This window comes from Mastigoproctus giganteus, chromosome 6 (genome assembly GCF_048544385.1).
Source record: "Mastigoproctus giganteus isolate SK-2022 chromosome 6, ASM4854438v1, whole genome shotgun sequence".
Classification (NCBI taxonomy): domain Eukaryota; kingdom Metazoa; phylum Arthropoda; class Arachnida; order Uropygi; family Thelyphonidae; genus Mastigoproctus; species Mastigoproctus giganteus.
This window is the reverse complement of record NC_143580.1, coordinates 54687250-54710319: the sequence shown is the minus strand read 5'-3', so window position 1 is coordinate 54710319 and position 23070 is coordinate 54687250. Positions and strand designations below refer to the sequence as shown.

At 35.0% G+C, this 23070-nt stretch overlaps 1 protein-coding gene across 1 annotated transcript in view; it reads left to right on the top strand.

The window, feature by feature from the left end:
• Nucleotides 1-22795, top strand: part of Ccm3 (programmed cell death protein 10 Ccm3) — a 78657-nt gene extending 55862 nt beyond the window's left edge. The window contains exons 5-7 of the mRNA XM_090375147.1: nucleotides 7345-7426; nucleotides 16447-16529; nucleotides 22695-22795. Of these exons, the coding sequence (XP_090231273.1) occupies nucleotides 7345-7426; nucleotides 16447-16529; nucleotides 22695-22779 (250 nt within the window). The 3' untranslated portion in view covers nucleotides 22780-22795. The remainder of the gene's footprint in view (nucleotides 1-7344; nucleotides 7427-16446; nucleotides 16530-22694) is intronic.
• Nucleotides 22796-23070: the final 275 nt, after the last annotated feature.

Sequence of the window (23070 nt, the reverse complement as noted above, 5' to 3'; positions counted from 1 at the left end):
TACATTTGCACACTTCCAGTCCATGAGGACCTCCTCTTAGTCCAAGGAAGCTCTCATAATTATGACTAAGGGTTTGCTTACTTCCTTTGCTGCCTCCTTTAATATAACTGGATAGATCCCAGCCACCCCAGGTGCCTTCCTTATGTTTAACTTCAACAATTTCTCCTCCATTTTGCTCTGTTATTACAAAATCACTTAGCTCCTTGTTAGTTTGATAACCTTTTGGCATTCTCCACTTTGAATAACTCTTCTTGTGTGAATGTAGATGCATAATACTCATTCAGTTTATCAGATACCTGAGTACGATCATCAATAGTCAAACCATCTGTGTTAAGTGGACCAATTTGATTCATCCCTTTCCTTCTAGAGTTTACATAAGTAGAGAACTCTTTGCTGTTTTTCTTTGCATCCTTTGCCAAAGATTTCTCTGCTTTTGCCTGACTAACCTCCTTTGTGACTTGATATACTGACTCGATATACTTAATAAATTAAATTAAGCTACGCTATTATATTATACTGACTAGCTTATATCTGCCATAAGCTTCTGTGTTGCCTGATAATTTATATGCATCCCATGCATTTTTCTTCTCTGCCACTAGCCTCATTAATTCATCTGACATCCATTTAGGGCTAAACCTTGAACAGTATTTCTTAGTTGTATGAAAAGCCTTGTAGACTCCAAGATCAAGTCCCTGAAGGGTTTCCATTTAGAATTCATTGTTGGTAACATCATTAGTTGATCCCACTGTATAGAATTTAAAAACTGTCTGAGCTGTAATCACCTTTATGAAAACAAAAATCTTTCCCTTTACCATTGATGGTAATTACTTCTTTAAGGAAAACCCACATCAGTTCGCTGTGATCACTGTCACCCAGTGGTTCCTTTATCTGCAAATTCTTTGATGTCCACGTACATTGGGTGGGAGAGGGTGTACAGGTTTTTCATACCTTCTCTAAGCATATTATTAGTTGTAGTGGTATGTGATGCAAGAAAACAAGCTTATGGAGCATCAGCCAAAAAAAAAAAAAAAAAAATCGCATTTCATCTATCCAAATCCCTCCAATAGTTTGTCTAGTTCTACCTTGAATTTATTCAAACTATCCACTTTCACAACAACTGATGGAAGCTTGTTCCAGCAGTCAATTACTCGTTGGCTGAAGGCAAACTTCTGCACATGTATTCTGCAACCATCCTCAATTTGAATTTATATTCTCTCATGTACATAGTCTGAGCAAGAGGAAGAAACCCATCAGCATTGTTTTTGCCCACGCCATTCAAAGCCTGATGCAGTTCTACAGCAGTTTGCAGAACTGATTCCTTTCTTGGTAAGACCACCCTTTCATTCTCTTCAACAACATAGTTACCCGTCTCTGCACCCATTTCACAGATCTACGTTCCTCCTAAAATGAGGCCTCAAGACCTGTATGCAATACTCAAGATATGGCTTGACCATTGCTTTATACAATCAGTTAATCACCTCCTTATCCCTGTTAGAAAAATTTCATTGACAGAACCCCATGAGATGTCCTGGCAACCTGTCTGCTCTACTCAGAACTTTGTATTTGACTGCTCAATTACCTCCAGGCCCTTTTCATTTTCCCAGACTGTGTATCACACAGTCTGGGACTACTGCTACCCATATGTGCAGTACCTTGAATTTGTCAGTGTTAAACCTCAACTGGCATTTCTTAGCCCATTGACCCAATTTTCCTAGATCTTGTTGCAGTAGCTCACTGATTACTGTTGTTAACCACTCTGTTGACCTTTGTATCATCTGCAAACGTTGCCATTAAGAATGATAAGCCTTCATCATTATCATTAATAAATATGGGAAAACAACAATGGGCCTAGTACTGAACCCTGGGAAACTCCACTGATAACATTAGTCCACGAAGAGCAGTGCCCATTGATAACCATTCTCTGACTTCTTATGCTTAACCATCCCTTTACCCATAGCAGTAACTTGTTCTTAATGGCACACTGCTCCAATTTGTTTAGCAGTCTTTTATGTGCAACAGTATCAAAACTTTCCAGAAATTTAAGTGTATGATAAAATTATTATTTTTTCATCCAGTTCCTTTGTCACAGCATCATAGTATCCGTTCAAATTAGTCAGACAAGATCTCCTCTTAACAGACACATGCTGTAGCTGAAGTATAACTTCATTCTTGTCTAGATGATCCTGCATCACTTTAACCGGTGAAATCTGTACTTCCTGGTATTAAGCAAAGTCGATAGCAAGTTGAGTGCCTGACAGAACTGCAGTGGGCTAAAGACATCTCTCAGGACGATTTATTTCCTGATAGGAATCCATTTGGTTATGTTCTGATCTTGATGTTGGCTCTCCATTTCAGCATGGTTGATTATAACAAGTTTTTCGCTGTTGGGTTGACTCAGTAGCCCTTCAGTGTTTCTGTCAGGCAGCTATGAGGCATGGAGTCAGTGTCCTTGTGGTAGTCAATGTCTGCTGTGTACAGCTTGTGGTGCATCTTTCTGGCTTACTCTATAACTGCTGAATCAATTTTTAATTGCTCCTTGCGTCCCTTCTGCTGTTTGTCCATGAAGTTTTGGCTTTCTGAGTGGTTCGATATCTTCTTGGCCATGCACAAAGTAAGGATCATATACATTGTTTCAATAAACGTGATCAGTCTGATTGCCTCGGGGTAACTTATCTAGGTGAATTGCTCTGCTAGGTGCTTGTGTGTGCTGTTGGACTTCTTGTACCAGTAGTTGTGGATGTTGTCTATTTGTGGAGTTTGCCCATCATGGGACTTCCTAATTGCCTGTTGTACATCTTCCTCATGAATCTCCTATTCTAAAATCTGTTGTATGTCCTTTGTCTTCTTCTATTGTAGGTCTATCCAGAGGGAGTACTCTAGTTATATCTAACCTTGTTGCTACATAAGTTACTTCAGAACTTCTTGCTTATCTTCTGGTCAAGTGATCCCTTAACCACCACCTCTTGTTCAGTGCTCTTGTAGAAGGCCCTTTGGTTTTCATTGAAGATCTGGTTGTTTTCCTTTGGGCACTCTCTTTATTGGCTTAATCTCTTGCTTAATGTGCCAGAGGGTTCTGCTTCATGGTGCTCTCTCTCTCTCTCTCTCTCTCTCTCTCTCTCTCTCTCTCTCTCTCTCTCTGTGCGTTTCACTCTTCTGATCAGCTTCTTACTTCTGTTTTCTCCGTTGTCGGGTTAGTTGGCCTAGCTTGACTCAGTTCTACTACCTTCTGTTGAAACCCTTTCCATGCAGGTAGTTCCTTGTTTTTGTATTTTTTGTTCTGCAGGTCTCTGGTTTCTCTTCCATTGATCCCGGTAGCACAGTACATGGCTGTGCAGATGGCATCCATCATTACTTCATTGTTAAAGTAATCTGGTAATTGTTTATCAATTGAGGTGGCGTGTGGCTTGCCACAAGATTCTGTTATTCAGTGTTAATATTATTATTATTATTATTTAATATCATAATTAAATATGATATTAAAATTTTTAGTAACTAATATTGTATACAGTAAACCCCCACTATTCACGGTTTCGCGTATTCGCGGTTGCCGATTTAATATAAAATGAAACCTAAAAAATGTGAATTTTAAAGTGCTGTGAATATTTTCCGCCATAAAAAAACACGGAGGACGTGGCTAGAATTATCTTTCCCGGTCAAAAGAGCGCTCAGTGGGTGGGGGAGAGGGGTGACAAAATCGCGAGCGTGGATGTTTCTTGCTAATCCTTGTTCAGTATGTGTTATGCGCTTGTCATGGAAGGTTTTGTCGTTTGCTTTTAATTTATATGCTAATAAATTTATCAATTTATAAATTGATATGCTTACAAAAATGATAAATCTACCATTTTGCAGTGTAAAACAGACTTTTTCGAGCGTGGATAAGTTCTTTCTAACCCGTACAAAAATATGGCTACGAATAACAAGGGAAATGTGAAAAATCAAAGGTGATGACATTAGCGAATAAAATTGAGTTATTAGACAAAATTTCTAATGGTGAAAGTGTCTCCTCAGTGGCAAAACATTATAAAATCAATGAGTCAACGGTACGATCAATCAAGAAATCGGAAGAAAAAATCCGCCGTAGTGTCTGTGAAACGCGCTAATTGCTTCAAAAATTTGCTCTGTAACTCGTGATGTTAAATTTAAAAAAATGGAAAAGGCTTTAAATTTGTGGAGAGAAGACGGGACTCAAAATAAAATTCCGTTAAGTTCATCATTCGTGAAAAGGCAAAACTCCTTTATCAACACTTTAGCGAAACTGGTGATAGCACTGGCGGGATAAGTTTTTTTGCTAGCAAAGGCACTGGTTTGAAAGATTTGTTTGAAATTTCTAATAAATATTACATTTAATATTAAATTGTTTCTTATTTTCATTTCGATGCCATATGCTTGCATTTCACTATGTACATAGTCAAAATATGAAGGTACGTATAATACATACGTAGACAAAATTTTAGACTATTTTTTCTTATATATTTCATACTTTGGAACGGAACCCCTTTATTACTACGGGAGCCATAACTCAGTATTCGCGTTTTTGTTATTCGCAACATTTCTCAGCAACGTAACCCCCGCGAATAGCGGGGTTTACTGTATTATTATTATTGGTAGTAGTAGTATTATTGAATTGAATATTATAATACAAATACTGAAATTGTTGAGTAACTAGTATTGTATTGTATTATTAATATTTTTCACAAATGAAAGTATGTTATGTACCATGTTATAGTTATTATTCTATTCTATCAGTGAATAGTTCATTTATTTTATTTATTATTTATGTCCCCAACGAGCAAATAAACATGGGATAAAGATATTTGCCCTTGTAGATGCTAGAATGCATTAACATTAGTAGAGGTATATGATGCAAGAAAGCAAGTTTATATAGCATCAATTAAAAAAAAAAAAAAAACCTTCCAAGTTCACCCATCCAGTCACTCCAAATGCTTGTCTAGCTCTGCCTTGAACTTATTTTAAGTTTTCGACCTCCACTATGACAAATGGAAGTTTGTTTCAACTATCAACTAGGGCTTACAATACCGGTCAAAATCTTAATACCGCTATTTCGGTATTTTTAATTTATGATACCGGTATGCTAAAAAAAAACACTTTTCTCAATAAATTTCGATAATAATTAGGTGCAATAAAGTAACGAAAAAAAAACAAGTACTGTAATTACTTGAATTCATATTTTAAATAAACTTTCGGTCAGACATGAAGTTGTCCGAGAATTGTGGACAGGTTGCAATGTTGCATGGTGTCCTGTTGATGATTAATCGAACATTTGCGATAACGGTGTCATAATCACATAAAGGTAATTATATAACCTTTATGTGATTAAAGAATTATTTTTTTTAATTAGTACCGAAAAACCGGTTTTTTTTTTTTTTTTTGTCTCTCTCTCTCTCTCTCTCTCTCTCTCTCTTCTCTCACTCAACAATCATTTTATCCATTGCAGCAACTTGCCCTTAATATCATACTGCTCCAATTTGTACGGTAGTCTTCCCTGTGCAACAGTATCGAAAGCTTTCCTAAAATCCAAGTATATGATATCAAAATTATTTTTTGCATCCTGTTCCTTTGTGACACATCATAGTAACCAATCAAATTTATCAGATAAGACTTACCCATAACAAATCCATGCTGTGTCTGAACTATAACTGCAGTCTTATCTAGATGATCCTGCAGCGCTTTAACCAGTGATTCCATTGCTGGAACAGGAATTAAACCAACAGGTCTTAATTACTCGTGTCACCCTTTGATCCCTCTTTGTGAATTGGGGACACATTTGCTCAACTCCAGTCCATGGGGACCTCCCCTGAGTCCAAAGAAGCTTTCATAATTTTGGGTTTGCTGCCTCCTTTAATATAACTGGCTAGATCCCATCCACCCTAGGTGCATTCTATTCTATCCTTTCTATCCTGTCTGTACACATTGTACTCCCCAAATTCCAACTCTGCATTCCTTATCTCTGTGTGACTCCACATCTCTGATATCCCAACGTTGTCCACCTTCGATGTCTTCACCAGCACCTCAAATTCATCAAATTTATTTACTATACTCCTACCATTGGTGTACATGCAAGTATACATGCATCTATTCTTGCTCTTAGTTATCCTAACATAGCCCGTGTATTTACTTGTTCCATGATAACCTCCAGCAGTTCTGGAAATCCCAGCACTTTGCTTTTGAGGCTGCTGCTCATTCCTATAGAAGCAGTGCAAGAATCACTTTCACTGAAGCTTGTGGCTACTGTTAATCTATTAGTCTGCGAATCCCCCAAGCTAGCAGTTTTCTGACCCACCTGACACTGCCTCGATAGCATCAGTAAATATTCTTGCATCCCTTCTATTTAAGTGTATTGCAACCCATCCTTGTAGAAACAATCTCTCCTTTTAACACAGTGAAGTTAGAAGTTTACACACAGTGAAGTTAAAAGTTTATATTGGATAGCAACCTGAAGGGCCTTATTTCACAAAAAGTGATCCTGCCACTATTGTTGGAAGGCTGGTTAAGTCTATTTCGTGTTTATAAATATTTAGTGCATATTATAGGACAGGAATAATAAGTTATTATATATTTTTTCATTGTAAAATGTTAATTTCCTTAAATATTATATAAATATTTTGTTGGAATAATTCCAAAGTTTCATGCAATAAATATTACCATAAATTTAAATTTGGCATTGTTTGATAGTTTCAAATTTCTGTTTTATGGTACCCACACATTTTTAAGATTTTAAACATAATTGATAAATTTGTTTCATTAAAACTAATGAATGCTCCTAGTGGTCAAAAAAAAACAGCATTTAAAAATTTTGAATTATTGTTTAAAAACAAAAAAAACAATAATCATGCAATCTACTGGTAAAGGATCATAAGTGAAATATAAGCACTATTAAAATTTTTTTTAGCAAAAGGTTATTTCTTAGTACTCACCTCCTGGGAAATAAGCTTTTGCTAAAAAAAAATTTTAATGAGTTAACAGACAGTACAAAATTTTAGCTTTAGCTGTAAAATTATACAACTGTCATATAAGCACTATTTAAAATTCTCATTTCAAATATTAAGGTTAAAGTTTGGTGTGTGTCAGACTATCCAGTACCACTTGTGTTATGAAACTGGGCAGTACTACTGTTGGGTTAACCTTGAATTAGTTTAAAATTATGTTTAATTTCAACATATTTTATACCTGCTTTGCCAAGCTGTTGACAACATATACCAATAATTGTTCATATTGCTTGAATCTGTTATTTCCTATAATCATGTTAATTGCAGTTTAAATTATGTCAGTATTTAAATAATCATTTTCAATGTTCTCAGTGCAGCTGAAATTTCTTTATGACAGAGAAATAGCAAGTGCCATAAAAAAGCTTCTGGATGCTGTGAATGAAGTGTCTGGCTATATACCATCCCCCACTGGAAAGCAGGTAACCTTTCCTTTTCAGGTGAGCTGTTCAAGTAAGACAGAGAATAATATTAGCATTAGTAGAGGCATATGATTCAAGAAAGCAAGCTTTATATTTATAAAGTAATGTGTTTTATTCTAGTTATATTATTTTATATCAAACAAAGGAGTTTAAAAGGATCACAGTGATGCTACAATCCTTTTAAACTGTTTTTCTCTGAATTCATTGTACTTATCCCAGCATATCTTGCATTCTGTGTCCTCCATGTTAGTATAGCAGGTTCTAAGTATAACTTGTTACTCAGTTGGAGAGATGTGGGTTCAAATCCTGTTGGATATTTTAGGTTTTCTTCAGCCTTTTTCAGTAAAGGCTGTAGTGTACTAATCTTAGGCACAGGGATCAGGGTTCCCCCATTGAGTGATTCCAAGATTTTCAACTTATGCAACATGCAGATAGGCCCGTAAATGCACATTTCTACAGATAATATACATGCCAAAAGCCACAGGATCTGATATTCCATATAAACTGGTGCACTATTACCAGTGTATTGGCAAAAACTCTAAAACAGCATCACCTTCCACCTTTGACTGAAAGCCATTCTTAGACTAAGTCCATTCCTCCCCCTCCCCCCACCAAATGCACATTTGTGTAATGTTTTTCAAGTACGTGACTCGCATAATCTTGGTTCTCAATAATGCTCAGAGTAAGATAAATAAATCCACAGGTTTAGCACACACATTGTTTCCCTGATATTTTTACATTATAATTAAAATAAATTAGGCGGGTAATGTGAGCTTAGCACACGTGAATTTTATTTCATAATAAAATATCCCAGAATGAAATTTTGAATACAGTAGGTCCTCGTTACAATGCAATTTGCTTTATGCCGATTCGCTGTAACGCTGTTCTTATATTATAACCCATATCTCACTATAATGCTGTTTTACTAATGAAAATGTTTTGTTTGATGTAGTCAATAGTATGAGAATGAATAGCAAAACAGCATTAAATGTTTCCCACACCGACTTGAGAAATTTTCCAACGCTCAGTGAAATTCTCTCCCATGCTAATTTAATTGCAGTACAGTGACTTGTTAAGTAGTTCCTAGCTCAACATTTGAAAAAATTATCAAGTTAAGGAATATGCAGCATTGTTTGTAATATTTGCTTTATATGCATTTATCCAAAGTCTAGTCATCACTCAGTACAGTGTTAAACATTGTCCGTAACTTACAGTTTACTCGAACATTGTATCATGATTAATGCAACACAGTTACATTTTCAAATAGTTAATAATGGTGGATAAGAATGAAAAAGCAACATCTGGATGCGGTACAAAGACTACAAAAGTAAGAAAAAGACAGTTTGGAAATTAACTTAGACGTTTTGAAGCGAATCTTCTGGTCAGCAACAAGTGGATGTGTGCACAATAATTTAGGACTGGCAGGTTCAATTGTAAGAACAATTATAAAAAATAAAGAATTAATTTTAGCAGTGGGAAAGGCAGCTGTTATATTATTTATTAGGAAATATCCTATGGCATAGACTGCAACTCACAAATGCATATGTTACTTTAAGGGAATACAGTGCTTGCTTAGCGCTGATTTACTTAGTGTTCTGTTTTTCTGGAACGAATTATCAGCTTTAAGTAGGGGTCACCTGTGAAGTTCAGTGTAATTTAAAAAAATAACATTATGTATCATAATTATGTATTAATGATGTGCATTGTCAGTGATGCATTTTGTGTGGGGGGAGTACTGCCAACATTCTAAATTGGTAGCTTTTACAAAGCCCCAACATGTGATTATATGATATAAAACAAATTTTTCTTGGGGACCCATTTAGGTTCCCCCCCCTCCTCACACAATTTAGTAACATAATTTTCCCCATTGCATTGCACATGTTTTAATTTACCTTATTGCATTAAATTTGCTTAACGTCGTAATCCTTCAGAATTCTTTGGAAATTTAGATAAGGCTTGATATAGCCAAGTGGTCAACGTGAAGTACAGTAGCACATGTGTTTGAGTTGAGCATGGTTTCAATTAGTATGACTGCATAATATGGCTATTGATAATATTCTTGCCAAAATGACTACTCTTGTAAACTAAGAAGGCCTGGTGTTAACAAAGTGGGCAACACAAAAGTACAGTAGTATACAAGTTTGAGTTGACTATTTTGAACCTGCATTGCTACAAAATATAGTTAATGATAATATTCTTATTAAATGACTAGAAGTAGTGTAAACTCCTCTGATGTGCATTGTCATGCCAAAGTGTGAACAGAATATATTAGAAAAGATATCAGTACATTCCACTGACTTGTGAATTTAATTATTTAGCTGTCAGTATTGTTCCTGAACTTTTTTTAGTTTGAGTTTTTTACTATGCCAAAATTTATTCCATATATCAATGGAATCATTTATTGAAGAAAGGTGTTTATTCTGATTTCATTTTAGGTTGGTTTTTGTTCTTGTAAATACTGAAGGAAGTTCAAATTATTTACTTCAAATATAAACATTGCCAAGTAACCAAAGCATTAAGACATTGTTTTCAAGAGTTTATTTTTCTTTTTTTCTTTATTTTTTTATATATATACTCCTAAACATGAAAGGTATATGCTGTAGTATTTTAATACCGTGTTTAGATTGAAGGCTGAGAAGACAGGATTGTTAACATTAGACATGAATTTCTGTATAATGTAATTTTTAGGAAATATACATGAAGGAAAATAGTTCTAAAAATACATGGATAAATGAGGAAGAGGAAAGTTAGTTCTGTGAGCTGGGTCAGGGAATGAGTTTTGAATAGTTGAAGCATGTGTTCTCACTAGTTTGGAAGAGAGAGGTAGGATCATAGATGTAAATTTAAAACAGTGCCCATGGAACTGTCTACAGAAAAGGCATACAACAGAAACACACCTGTGTGACTGTAAAGTCTTTCTTTGTAAGAGAAGTCATCAATTAACCTGATTACTCTCTTTTGTATAGCATTTAGTAGCTTCTTAGGAGCACTACCCTAAATGTGGGAACAATATTCCATGATAAGGCAGATTTACAATTTGTACAGAGTCAGTAGCTGCTTAGAAGAAAAATGCTGAGAGTGTAAAGGGAAAACCAGTTCTTTTTTTTTGTTGTCATTGCAGAGGAAGCAGTATTATGTGTTATGCTTAGAGAGAATAGAAGGTCAAGCTGATTTACAATAAAGATATATGCCACATAGATTTCTGGTCATTTCAGTAATAATTAGAAATCTGAATACTGTTTGAAGATGAGCATGGAAACAACAGGCCCTTTTTTTGTGAGAAATAATACAGCACTGAGTTTCAGAAAAATTTAAATAAATATTCTCTGCTCCATTGAAGAATTTACTTGGGGATCAACATTTAAGGGATCAGCATTGAATATTCAGTCATTGAAGCAGTTTGTACAGAGCAATGGTATTTCAACTGGAATGCAGAATCTAGTGTGCTGTCATAAAAAATATTGATCAATTTTCAATATAGTGGAAGAGCATTAATACACAAGAGGAAAAGAGTCGGAGAAAAAACCGAACCTTGGGAAGTACACCGGCATTAGTTGAGAAGTTGGAGAATGGACATTTGTCTTCCACTGTGAGAGCCAGAGAGAGAAAGCCGGCTACTTGTTTACAAAAAAAATAAGACAAAACTGTAAAATGGAAGCTTGTTTAAAAGACCTTTATGCGAAACACGGTCAAAAGCCTTTGAAATTTTGAGCACCTGTTTGAGTTTTGCCAAACTTTTCCATTAAATTTGTCTAAAGATGAGTAACACAAGCAGAGATGTCACCAATGGATTAACTGGCAGAATATTGGTGATTATTGATCAGATGGAAAGTTTCTAGGTCTATAAAAGTTGGTGGTCAGTGGATTTCTCCATTACTTAGGGAAAGAGTAGAGATAAGTGCAATGGAATGATAATTGAAAAGGAGAGGTGTATCACCTTTTTTTGCCATTAGGATCTGGAAACTTCTTTGCATCAAGGTTGTTTGGAATTCTTCTAATGTTCTTCTATCAGAACACCACAGCAGACACTGAATGCAGTGCATTTTGTATGGTAGGAGGTAAGATTGTCAGTGCAAAACTTAGAGGAAAAGTAGGATGCTAATAAGTAGCTTTATCATTAGTTGAGGATGTGATAGAATCATCAGGTTTTAACAGAGGTGGAAGTGTAGATGGACAAAAGTTGCAGCCAGTAGCTTTGGGCAGAGACAAGAAGGCTTGATTACAGTTTTGGCAAGGAGCAAGTTTCCTGTTCTTAGCTTGCTGAAAAATCCAATTTAGATTGGTTAATAACTTTTTAAATACTTGTGAACCTGGCATAGGCAAAAAATGAAGCTGAAGATTTTGGATTTAAACCAGTTGCGATATGTCACATTCTTATCTTGAACAGCCCTGGCACATTTGTTAGAAAAGCAAGATATTGGTAAAGGGTGGAATTTTATGATGAAATGAGGAATAAAAAAATTCATCCCAACAAAAATAATTTTCCTGACATGATCATAAACAAGTGTTATGAACAAAAGATTTAAGTAGTAATCAAATTAGCATTAGTAGAGGCATTTGATGCAAGAAAGCAAGCTTATGCAGCATCAGCCAAAAAAAAAAAAAAAAAAAAAACCCACTTCCACTTCACCCCTCTGTTCGTTCAAAATACCTGTCCAGCTGAGCCTTAAACTTATTTAGGCTATCAACCTCCACCACAAGGGATGGGAGTCTGTTCCACCAACCAACCACCCGCTGGCTAAAGGCAAATTTCTGCACGTCTATCCTACATCTGTCTTTCCTCAATTTGGATTTATGCCCTCTCAGGTGATTTTTCTGAGCTAGAGGAAGAATCCCATCAGCATTGTGCATGCTTAAACCATTCAAGGCTTTATACACCTCTATCAGATCACCTCGCTGGTGCCTAGTCTCCAGACACTGTAATTTGCAAAACTTAAGCCTTTCTTCGTAAGAGCACCCCTTTGTTCCATTCACTAATCTTGTTGCCCTTCTCTGTACTCGTTCCAGCAGCTCTACATCCTTCTTGAAATGAGGCCTCCAGACCTGTATACAGTACTCTAGGTGTGGCCTGACCATTGCCTTATACAATGGAATAATCACCTCCTTATCCCTGCTGGAAAAATTCCTGTATATCATTGACAATACTCCATGAGCTACCCTTGCAGCCCATCTGCACTGCTCAGAGAACTTCATATCTGCCTTCAAATGAAGGAAAAGAGAAACAGAAATCACTTGATTAACCAGTTTTACACTGTTATAGTGCCAAAAGACACTATAACAGTATAGTGAAAGAGAAAGGCCCCATTGGAGAAGAGACTATCATTGTCAAGTTGTGATCTGAGGTGCATAGCGAGGACTATTAACATTAACTGTATACATTGAAAGATGCATAGTATTCTATTAGGTAAATGAAAAGTTGAGTAAGGCTATTAGTAATAGCAAAAGTTTCAACATATCTACCAGCTGGAGAAAATTACTTCACTTTTGGAAAAGTCTCACTTGGAGGAAGTAGAGTTTAAAAGAAAGTAAGAAAATCAAAAGTTCTGAGTAATTCATAGAGTTGGGAGAATGATAGAAGTGACAGATGAATTTAACAGAATAGGATAAAGAGATTTTAAGCCAGTGGAGATTCCAGATTAGAAGAATTCTGATGAGAAATAATATCAGAATGGACATTACATAAGTACTACCTTTGAGGCAAAAGGAATCAGAGGGAATAATTAGGATAGTTAAGATGAGTAGTTAAAGCAACTGATCATTAAGATTCTGTCAGAAAAAATAAGTCGGATCTAGCAGATTGGAACTGGGATCATGTATATTTGTAAATTTAGAAAGATTTTAGGTTTGGATCTTTCTGCAGATAAGCTTGTTCCATTAGCTTGACTATTCATGATGCATTGATGCACTGCCAAGGAAATATTATTGACATAATATTTCCTTGGCAGTGCCCCTCACTCCTACCATCATGAATTGACTAGAGGGAGTCTGAAGTCAGATCTTCAGACTCCCTCCAGTCACTTGCTGGCAGAGTAGAGGCAGTGAGATTACCCAGTAGCTGATATGGATTCTTTCTGGAGAGTTACCAGTAGGTGCAGACCAGGTGACTAGTGGCCAGCCCATGAAAACTGTTTTTAAGCTATACTCTTGAACTGCAAAGGATATTAGATAAAGAAGGATGATGCTTGTCATAACCTCAAATGGCATGATGTGTATTGCATGATAGAAGAGATAGGAGGTGTCAGGGTTTTTCTTAGGAGACTGAACGTGGTTTTCAACTCTTCAAACCCAGTAAACAAAGGAATGATATTGTACCAGGTGATTAGAGTTATGTCACCTAGTGCTATCTGGTGACATAGACAGGCAGCCTTTTCTCTGTAGTGTGCACATCACACCAGCCTCTGCCTATGTTGCTCTATACTTGAGTGGTCATCTTCAGATACTAAGTACAGTCTGGTTATACCCCATGTCTTTGACCTTGTACATTGGGTATAACCAGAGTTATTAACAGTCCTACATCATGAAGGTGCAAGCTGAGGATTTGGTTGTTTGTTGCAAAGTGACTGGATTTTTCCAAAATTTGGAAATATACTAGTGACTTTGCCTTTAACTACACATAAGTAGTTAAAGGCAAAGTCACTAGTTTTAATTTCAGAAGAGGACTTTGACCATTTAAGGTGTTATTTGCTATTGATTGGGTGGATTTCAGTGGGAGGGCAAATACATTTGAATTATGAACTACCTTTTAAAGCAAAAATCACAAGCCATGAATGCAGAGTTGGCCAGTCTAATAGAGCAGAAAAAGATGGCATGGTATAGTCAGAGCTACAAAAAATATTGAGGCCTACAACAGTTACAAGTTGATCTGTAATAGTACTACACATAAGGTTAAGCAGGCCAGGGCTGTCTATGAGAAAGCACTGCCTAAAGAGAGCAAATGAGGGTAAAGGAATTTTTTTTGAATACAATGAAGAAGAGAGCAAATCAGATCAGACTCTTGTATACTGGGTGTGAGAAAGTCTTAGATAACCCAGCTGATGTTGTGGATGAATTGAATAGGCACTTTACTCATAAATAAGACTGGAATATCAACCTCATCAGTTTTTGAGACTCTTGAATAGCAGCCATTACTGTTATTGCAGGAAGGATGTCTGTGATTGAACCTCAGGGACAAAATATTAGTATATACTAGTGTAGTTCCTTGTATTTTAATGTCAGAAAAAGGAACTTTTTAGAATGTGATTGTAGAGGATACTGGAATTAGTTGATATTTTTCACATGTCATTTCTTATTGATGCATCATACCAGAGTTCGGCACAGAACATTAGTAATCCGAATGATGGCTTCTTGCTGCATAATATATAGAAGATTTAGATTTTTGCAATCTAGGTCTCTGGCTGTTTTTCAAGTGGTTATTGGCATTATTTTAACCAGAAAAAAGCAGTTGATTGTAGCAAATTGTCAGTGTTAAGTAATGACGCTCAAAAGTTTGTCATTGTTTTCTGCAATCACATGCAAAACTTTTTAGAACTGCATGTGTTCACATCCTTAAGAAATTTAGGATGCAATTGAAAGCAGTCCATTGCAGTTGCTCCAATACAATCATGAATTAAATATATATTTAATTTGTAATTGTATTGGCACCAGTTTAAGCATGAAGTTAGTGTGTTGTTTGGGGGTGGGGAGTTGTAGTGCATGAGTGGATTTGGTTTATTGATTGTTATCTCTGTAAAAGTGTTTAGTGGGATCATTTGCATGTTGTACAAGCTGAAAACAAATTCTGAAATAATTCACAGAGAAAATCCTGCTCCCTCCCCTTGAGATAAACTAATTACAGCCCTGATCGAAAGGACTAACTTCTTTAGTCAATGATGGGATTTGAACCTGGACCTCTCCAAATCAGTGACAAATGAAAAACTTACTATGTAGGTAGTGGGTTTGCCATTTGTTACTTGTTTGGAGAGGCACAGTCATGTGAAGACTGCTGCTTTGTAAAGTGAGTCAGTGTTAACTGTATCAACAGTGGTGGGTTTTCAGAAGCAACCATTTTTGATGTGAAAGCATCTTTGGCGGCACCTACTAAATTTTTCAGACTGAAGTAAAACGATTGGTAATGAAAATTCTTCAAATAGGCCTCTGGGGTTGGGAATATTCATACTCATAATAATTACACAATACACTAACCGATGTTGTAAATAATGTTGTAAATAAAATAAAATAAAATTCCAATAAAAAAACTGATTGTACAATATAATGTGAATTTAAATTGCAAAGAATTATTTACAATAAAACAATTTAGATGAAACAGGATGATAAAAGTGCTAAAACACCGTAGCTTTCAGAGGCATCTGCTTCCTTTTTCAGCACATCCTTAAATATCAGCAGGCTCGTGGTTCTCAGCACGTGGTTCCACAGGAGGTAATGAAAATGCAAGACTGAAATGACGTCACTTCCTAAATGATGCTAATGATACTAATTCAGTTGCTAACATTGATTCAGTAGAGTAAGTAGCGGGTATGAGTATAAAACATTACATTGTTCATACTAATATTTCTCTGGTTCATACTATCAAAATCATTCATACTAAATATTTCGGACTGTAGTAAAAACTGTTGGTAATGAAAGTGTAAGACAGAAATGATGTCACTTACTAAATCATGGTAATGATGCTAACTTAGTCACTAACGTTGATTCAGTAAAGTAAGTAGCAGCCGTGAGCATAAAATGTTATATCAGTCAACTTTGGTTCTAGCTGTTCAATTTAAAAAATTTAAATGGTGTTGGTTTTCGTCAAAGATGTTTTCACATAAAATAAAACATCTTTCATGCGAAAAGGGTACACACACGCAGTTTTTTTTTTTTGTGGAAAAATTAATTTTTCTTGAACAGCTCTTGTATATATTAGCATAATATTGTTAAGTAAAAATATTTATTTGCTTTCATATAAAAAATTTATTGTTGAAACATAATTATGATGTAGTGAATCTAATTTTTTGAACTTTTTTTTTTTTTATGCAAAATAGGCATTGGACCAGAGAAAAAGGGAATTTGTGAAATTTTCTAAACGCTTCAGCAATACCTTAAAAGATTTTTTTAAAGAGGGACAGTAAGTATGATATATACATTTAAAAGTGTGTGCATGCATGCACATTTATAAATTTTATGAATATTATGAATTTTTTAATATCCCTTGGATAAATGAATAGTCAGCACTATTCAATGCCATTACAGTACAACTACAATTGCGAACCTATAATAGCATTTATTCATTTACCTGCTTTTATTGTTGAAGGTTTGAAACATTACAGGCTTGTAAACTTATAAATTGACAGATTGTGTATAGCTGATTTTTGCATCGTGGTAGAATGGCTGTCATGGTGACTTTGATTCCCATTGTTTGTCAGGTTGAAGGATTCTTTTTTTCTAAGGATGTGGAGTATTATGGTTCTTCACCTTGGCCAAATGATGGTTTTTATTTGATAAACTAATAATAGGACATGAGCAGTTTGCAAACAAACATTCAGAGATTTATAGTAATCCAGTTGTAGAATAGTCTAGGTGGGGGTAAGAGTGAGGCCGAGCCATATGAGGAGGGGACGGTTCTTCCTCTTAGCTCCAGCCAACCTTTAAAGACATGAATATATGGTAAAAGGTAAACTTCCCTTTATCTCTTTTCTTTGCTTACAGAAATTTCAAGGGAAAGAAAAAATGTTAAAATTAAATGCAATAATAAAATTTCTCAAACAAAATTTGATGGCTTAAAATAAACACTACTAATATAATAATAATAATTTTAAAATTATTATTATTAATAATAAGTTATTATTAATAATAATAATTTTAAAATGTGAGGAATCATATGGTTTTAAATTAAATATTAGTATGCTTAAAGCATACTAATATTTAAAAACTATAAACCACTGTTTATTATTTAACAAACCCAAAAATTTATGGCTATATAAAAAAAAAAAAAAAAAAGATATGTTAAACTTGTCCTTTATTCTTAGTGTATGAAAGCAGTCTTTTTTGGCACATTTTTCAAAAATAGACATGATCAGTTTTGGCAAATTTTTCAGTTATCACTGTTTTTAGGTTCTTGGAATAGACATGGTCTTTTAAAATATTTAACACCCATGAAAATAAACTAGATGATTATTATTTGTGCCTGCATGTTAGAGAAAATACTAGGGGTGAGAATATTCTTGACCTCATTACTCATAAACCAGATGACATCGCAGGGCTTAAAGTATAAGAACCATTAGCAAGTAGTGATCACACTTTCATTGGTTGGAAGATGAAGAAAGATGTTGCAGTAGTTAAAGGCAAAGTCACTAGTTTTAATTTCAGAAGAGGACTTTGACCATTTAAGGTGTTATTTGCTATTGATTGGGTGGATTTCAGTGGGAGGGCAAATACATTTGAATTATGAACTACCTTTTTAAAGCAAAAATCACAAGCCATGAATGCAGAGTTGGCCAGTCTAATAGAGCAGAAAAAGATGGCATGGTATAGTCAGAGCTACAAAAAATATTGAGGCCTACAACAGTTACAAGTTGATCTGTAATAGTACTACACATAAGGTTAAGCAGGCCAGGGCTGTCTATGAGAAAGCACTGCCTAAAGAGAGCAAATGAGGGTAAAGGAATTTTTTTGAATACAATGAAGAAGAGAGCAAATCAGATCAGACTCTTGTATACTGGGTGTGAGAAAGTCTTAGATAACCCAGCTGATGTTGTGGATGAATTGAATAGGTACTTTACATCAGTCTTTACTGATGAAAGACCCTCGTGCTGAGAAGATGCTGTGCACATGAGGCTGAGCCATATGAAATTAGTGATTTTGAAATTGCGGATGACTGTTTATTAGGAAAACTTTCAAGCATGAAGTCAAGTAAGGCTCTTAGTGTTGATGGCATATATCCAGTAATTTTGAGTGAGGCTGCCAGAGTGTGTATTGAGTTATCAAGGTTAATTATGAGAGCATCTTTGGGCTCAGCAGAAATTCTTTTGGACTGGAGAAGTGCCAGCATATCACAGTACATAAAGGCAGTTATAAGAGTGAAGTTGGTAACTACAGACCAATTAGTCTGAATTCAGTGGTAGGGAAAATCTTAAGTGGTAATGAATAAGAGTGAAATCCAAGGACATTTAGATAGAAATGGCATTCTGAAGAACATGCAACATGCTTTTTTTTTTTTTTTTTTTTGTTAAGGGAAAATTATGTTCAACTAACCTAGCAAGCTATTTTGACACAGTTACTCACGAGCTAGATGTAGGGAACAATTTCAACATAGTTTATTTGGATTTTAGCAAAAAAATTGATTCAGTCCCTCTTGAGAGGTTACTGTATAAGCTGGAACATGTTGGGATTACTGGAAAGATTCAAAGATGGATTACTGGGCAGCTGCAGGCAGAAGGTAGAGGGTTGTGATTAATGGATATTCTTCAGATTGGTGTAATATCAGAAGTGGGTCCTCCTGGTATCGTTTCTTGGATCATTGTTGTTTCTGATATTCATAAATAACATTGACAAAGAGATAGAAGGTGAAATGTCAATTTGCAGACAATGTAAAGTTTCGTAGAGTCGGTTATGATCAGTGCCAAACAGCACTCCTTCGGGATGACTTGAACAAGCTTGAAGAATGGGCAGACAAATGGCAGCTAAGTTTTAATGCAGCAAAATGCAAGGTCTTACACGTGGGGAACAGTAGCCCAAAATAAATTATACACTTTGCTGGGATGAACTAAAAATGGTAGAGGAAGAAAGGTATCTGGGAGATATGATATGAGCAGATGTGAAGTTTTCTGGGCAGTGTAAACAGGTGGCCAGGAAAGCCATTTATTGATGATTTATCAATAACGATATGATAATGTTTGATAAATCTTCAATCCTATTGATAATTTATCGAACATTATTCTGTAGAGATAGAGGTCATAATCCCACTGCATAAGACAGTTGTAAGACTGCATTTGGAATACACTGTCCAAGTATGGAGATATCATCTGAAAAAAGACTGAGCTTCTTGAAGGGGTCCAAAGACAGGCAACTCACATGGTAAGATCAACAAAAGGGTAATCATAGGAGGAAAGACTGATTATGTGGGTTAGAGCTTGGCAATCAGGCACTTCAGAAAGGACCTGATTGAGGTTTATAAGGCTCTGAGAGGGGTTAGTAAAATGAATGAATGTAGAATTGTCACTGTTATAAAGAATTCCAGAACTAGGAGCCTAAATTCAAATTACAGGGGAAGAAATTTAGACTAGATTGTAGGGAGTTTTCTTTTAGCTAGGGAGTCATTTTATTACTGGAATAGGTTGCCTTCATAGGTAGTTGAGGCTAACAGTTTGAAGAAATTCAAAGGCCAACTGGGTACTTACCTTCGTGAGGAGGGAAGTGAATAATTTGTTGTTTCTTATTTTTTTTATATGGCCGGCGCATTAGAAGCCTGTGGCTTCCTTGTACTATTCGGCTAGTACTAATACATCCCTGGGGATTAAATATGGTGATCTTGGTGGCCACTCGATAGAACCACAATACCTAATCTGCTTGTCTTATGGTCTAAAAGTATATTACTGCATGCAGTGATGGTGTTATCCCTAGCTGTGCCAAGAGAAAGTGTGTTAAAATCATCCAGATTTCCTTTAGGGAATGTTACTTAATATTTGTCCAGTTCTAATCACGTGTGGTGGAGGCAGCAATAAGGATGGTTGCTAAATTAAACACAAAATTAGCTACAATTCCAAGAGGCCTTGGCTAACTGCAATTATTGAACATCTCAATTAACAAAGGCTTTAAAGAATTCACATGTGACAAGTGGACCAAGTGGATGTTGGCACCAAATCACAATTTGATTCCAGAAGGATGAATGAAGTGACCAATTTCACAAGATGTGTGAGAGATGCCATCTTTCAAGTAATGTGGAATTGGTGCCCTTCCTTTGCTGAATACATTTTTTGAAAAAAAGTGAAAGTTCAGACCATAACATTAATAGTGACAAATGTGACAGTAATGATGACAATTTTTTGTTGTTCTAATTAAAAGCTGTGTCCCACAATTTCATTTTGTTTAGTAAGCACATTTGAATCTGTGTTTTTAAATATATGCAAAAAATATTATTTCCCAAAATTTGCCTCCTAAAAAGTGGGTGTCTTAATTGTCTGGAAATGCTATTTAAAAACCTCATTGGTGTATAAAAGCTGAAATCGATAAAACTGAATCAAGTGATGCATAAGCAGTTATACAGTAGAAGATATACTACAACAGTGAGGTAGCCCTTGTTGTTTGATGATTTTTTTGTAAACCCAAATCAGTTGTCTGATTTGGGTGTACAAAAGGGTGCAATTAACTCAAATTTTCAAAGCTGTGATCTGTTATAAACTGTCTACAATTATTTGGAAACAAAGATAAGAGATGGCAGCCCATACAAAAAATTCCAAAACAGTTTGTACATTAACAGACACTTCATTTGAAGCAACCTTCACAAACATAATTTACGTATGTACTTGTGTAAAGAGTTGATTAGCATTTATAATTCTACCTCATTTTTCCAGAACAGTGTGATCATGTGAACTCCAAATTATATTAATTGTAATTAAATTATATTATATTAACTCTAAATTTTCTTATACAGTACTTACTTGAAAATCAATATATAGAAATTTCAGTCTGAAGTTAGTGGTTATTCACTTACTCTTCATCTGAAACTCATAAGTTTCAATAATCTATCATGTTCAAGATTTAAAAAAAAAAAAAAAAAAAAAAAAAAAAAAAAATAGGGATTATTACAGGAAGGTTTTATGGGAATTTTCCTATGATAATACCTAAAAATGCCACATAGAAGTCTAAAATGCAGATGGGGCTGACATTCAGGTTACACTTGTGAGTCAAGTGTAGCAAATTTCAGCAGTCTGATTGGTCAGTGTAAAACTGTCCCAGCAGAGTTAATTCTCATTTTGTATCACCTCAATCTTTTAATTTTTTTTTTTTTTTTTTTCCCCATGAGAATCTTCATATTTAGCCTTGTGAGGTGGGGAGGAAACAAATCGTTGCCTTTCAATTGTTGACCAGTTCTGCTTACCTCAACTGTTTATAGGGTGATGAAGGAATTCATGAATCATCAGTACTGTTTTGAAACATTCCATCTGATTAACAGTTGCCAATATGGATACCCACTGATGTCTGGGCTTGTCTGTAGACAAATGCCACAATAAAGTTGGAGAAACTCAAACAGTTTCTCCTGACATTTTTAAGATTTTTGATCAGGTTGCCATAATAAAGGCCCAAGTAGAACTCCATGTTTTGATTTGTGTTCCAACACATGTAATAGTGTTCTGTTCATTTAACTGCTCATCTCCTCCTTTACATTATTGATCTTGTCCCATTTCAGTTATTTATCCAATCCTTCCTTAAATTTAGATAAACTTCTAACCTTTGCAAGAGGATCGAAGTTTATTTAGTTGAAAGTTTTCTGATAATCTGGTGTGTCTGGTTTTCCAATAAGCTTCTTCCCCCCATATGAAGATGTGAAGATTTTTTCATTTGCATACCTATCGAATTTAATTATGCATGCTTAAAATCTTATTTTATGTTGCTCTGCTCATATTTTGCCTAAGTATAGCAATGTGTTCTGGTATAAGTATGTGTTTACAACATAGGGTTAAAAAAAATACATCACAACTTGGTATACAATATGTTTTGATATATACATTTATATATTTAATTTTTATAATAAAGATTTAACTTTTAGTAACTTCAAATTTCAGTGCTTGTCTTTTTGTAAGCAGTGTTAATAACTCAGGTTGACTTTTTTGACAGGGCTATTATGTAGTTATGTTGTTAAAAAAAGGTTATTTAAGAGTGTTTCATTTTTTAAGAGAATTTGTTTTTGAAAGAAGCTCTGGTTACTTATTTCTGTGCAGTCATTCAACACTCTGGAATGTGTTGAATGACTGCACTGTAGTAGTTGATTATGCACTATAATCAATTTGAACCATGTCATGGAGCATAAAGATTTTGAATAGCCAATACTATATAATTGAACATAATAATAAAAAAAAAAGGTTAGAAGGTATGAAAACAAAGTTGCTTTCTGGTCTTGTAAGGCTTTGTAAGCAAAAAAAAGTAACATTTTTTTTCAAATTCAGTTTGATCTAGGGCACACAGTTTTTTACTTTATTTCCAAAACTTGTACATTATTGGGGGGAGGGGGAAATAATGTCTTTAGCTGATATATCAGAGATTCATTTTTTTTTTTTTTTTTTTTTTTTTGCAGGGCGCAGGCAGTATTTCTCAGTGCCATTTGTTTAATTCATCAAACTAATCTCATCATGTTGACAGTGAAGAATAAATGTGATTGATGCTGAAAATTTTAGAACTGGAAAAAATTGATAATTACCTGTGGATGGGAATGGATATTTGAATATACTGTATATTTATGTGTTTAAATCTTGTATAGAATGCAAAACAGAAATTTGAATATTATTACAATCGGTGAAATTTTCAATCTGATTCTGTAAATACTGTGTTGCTCTAAATGTTTTTCACCTGAAGAAGTGAAATGGTTTTGTTTCTTGTGTTTAGATGTTTTAAGAAAATATATAGATCTATGAAATTTTATTCGAACATTCCAGTATAACAGGTTTAGGTTT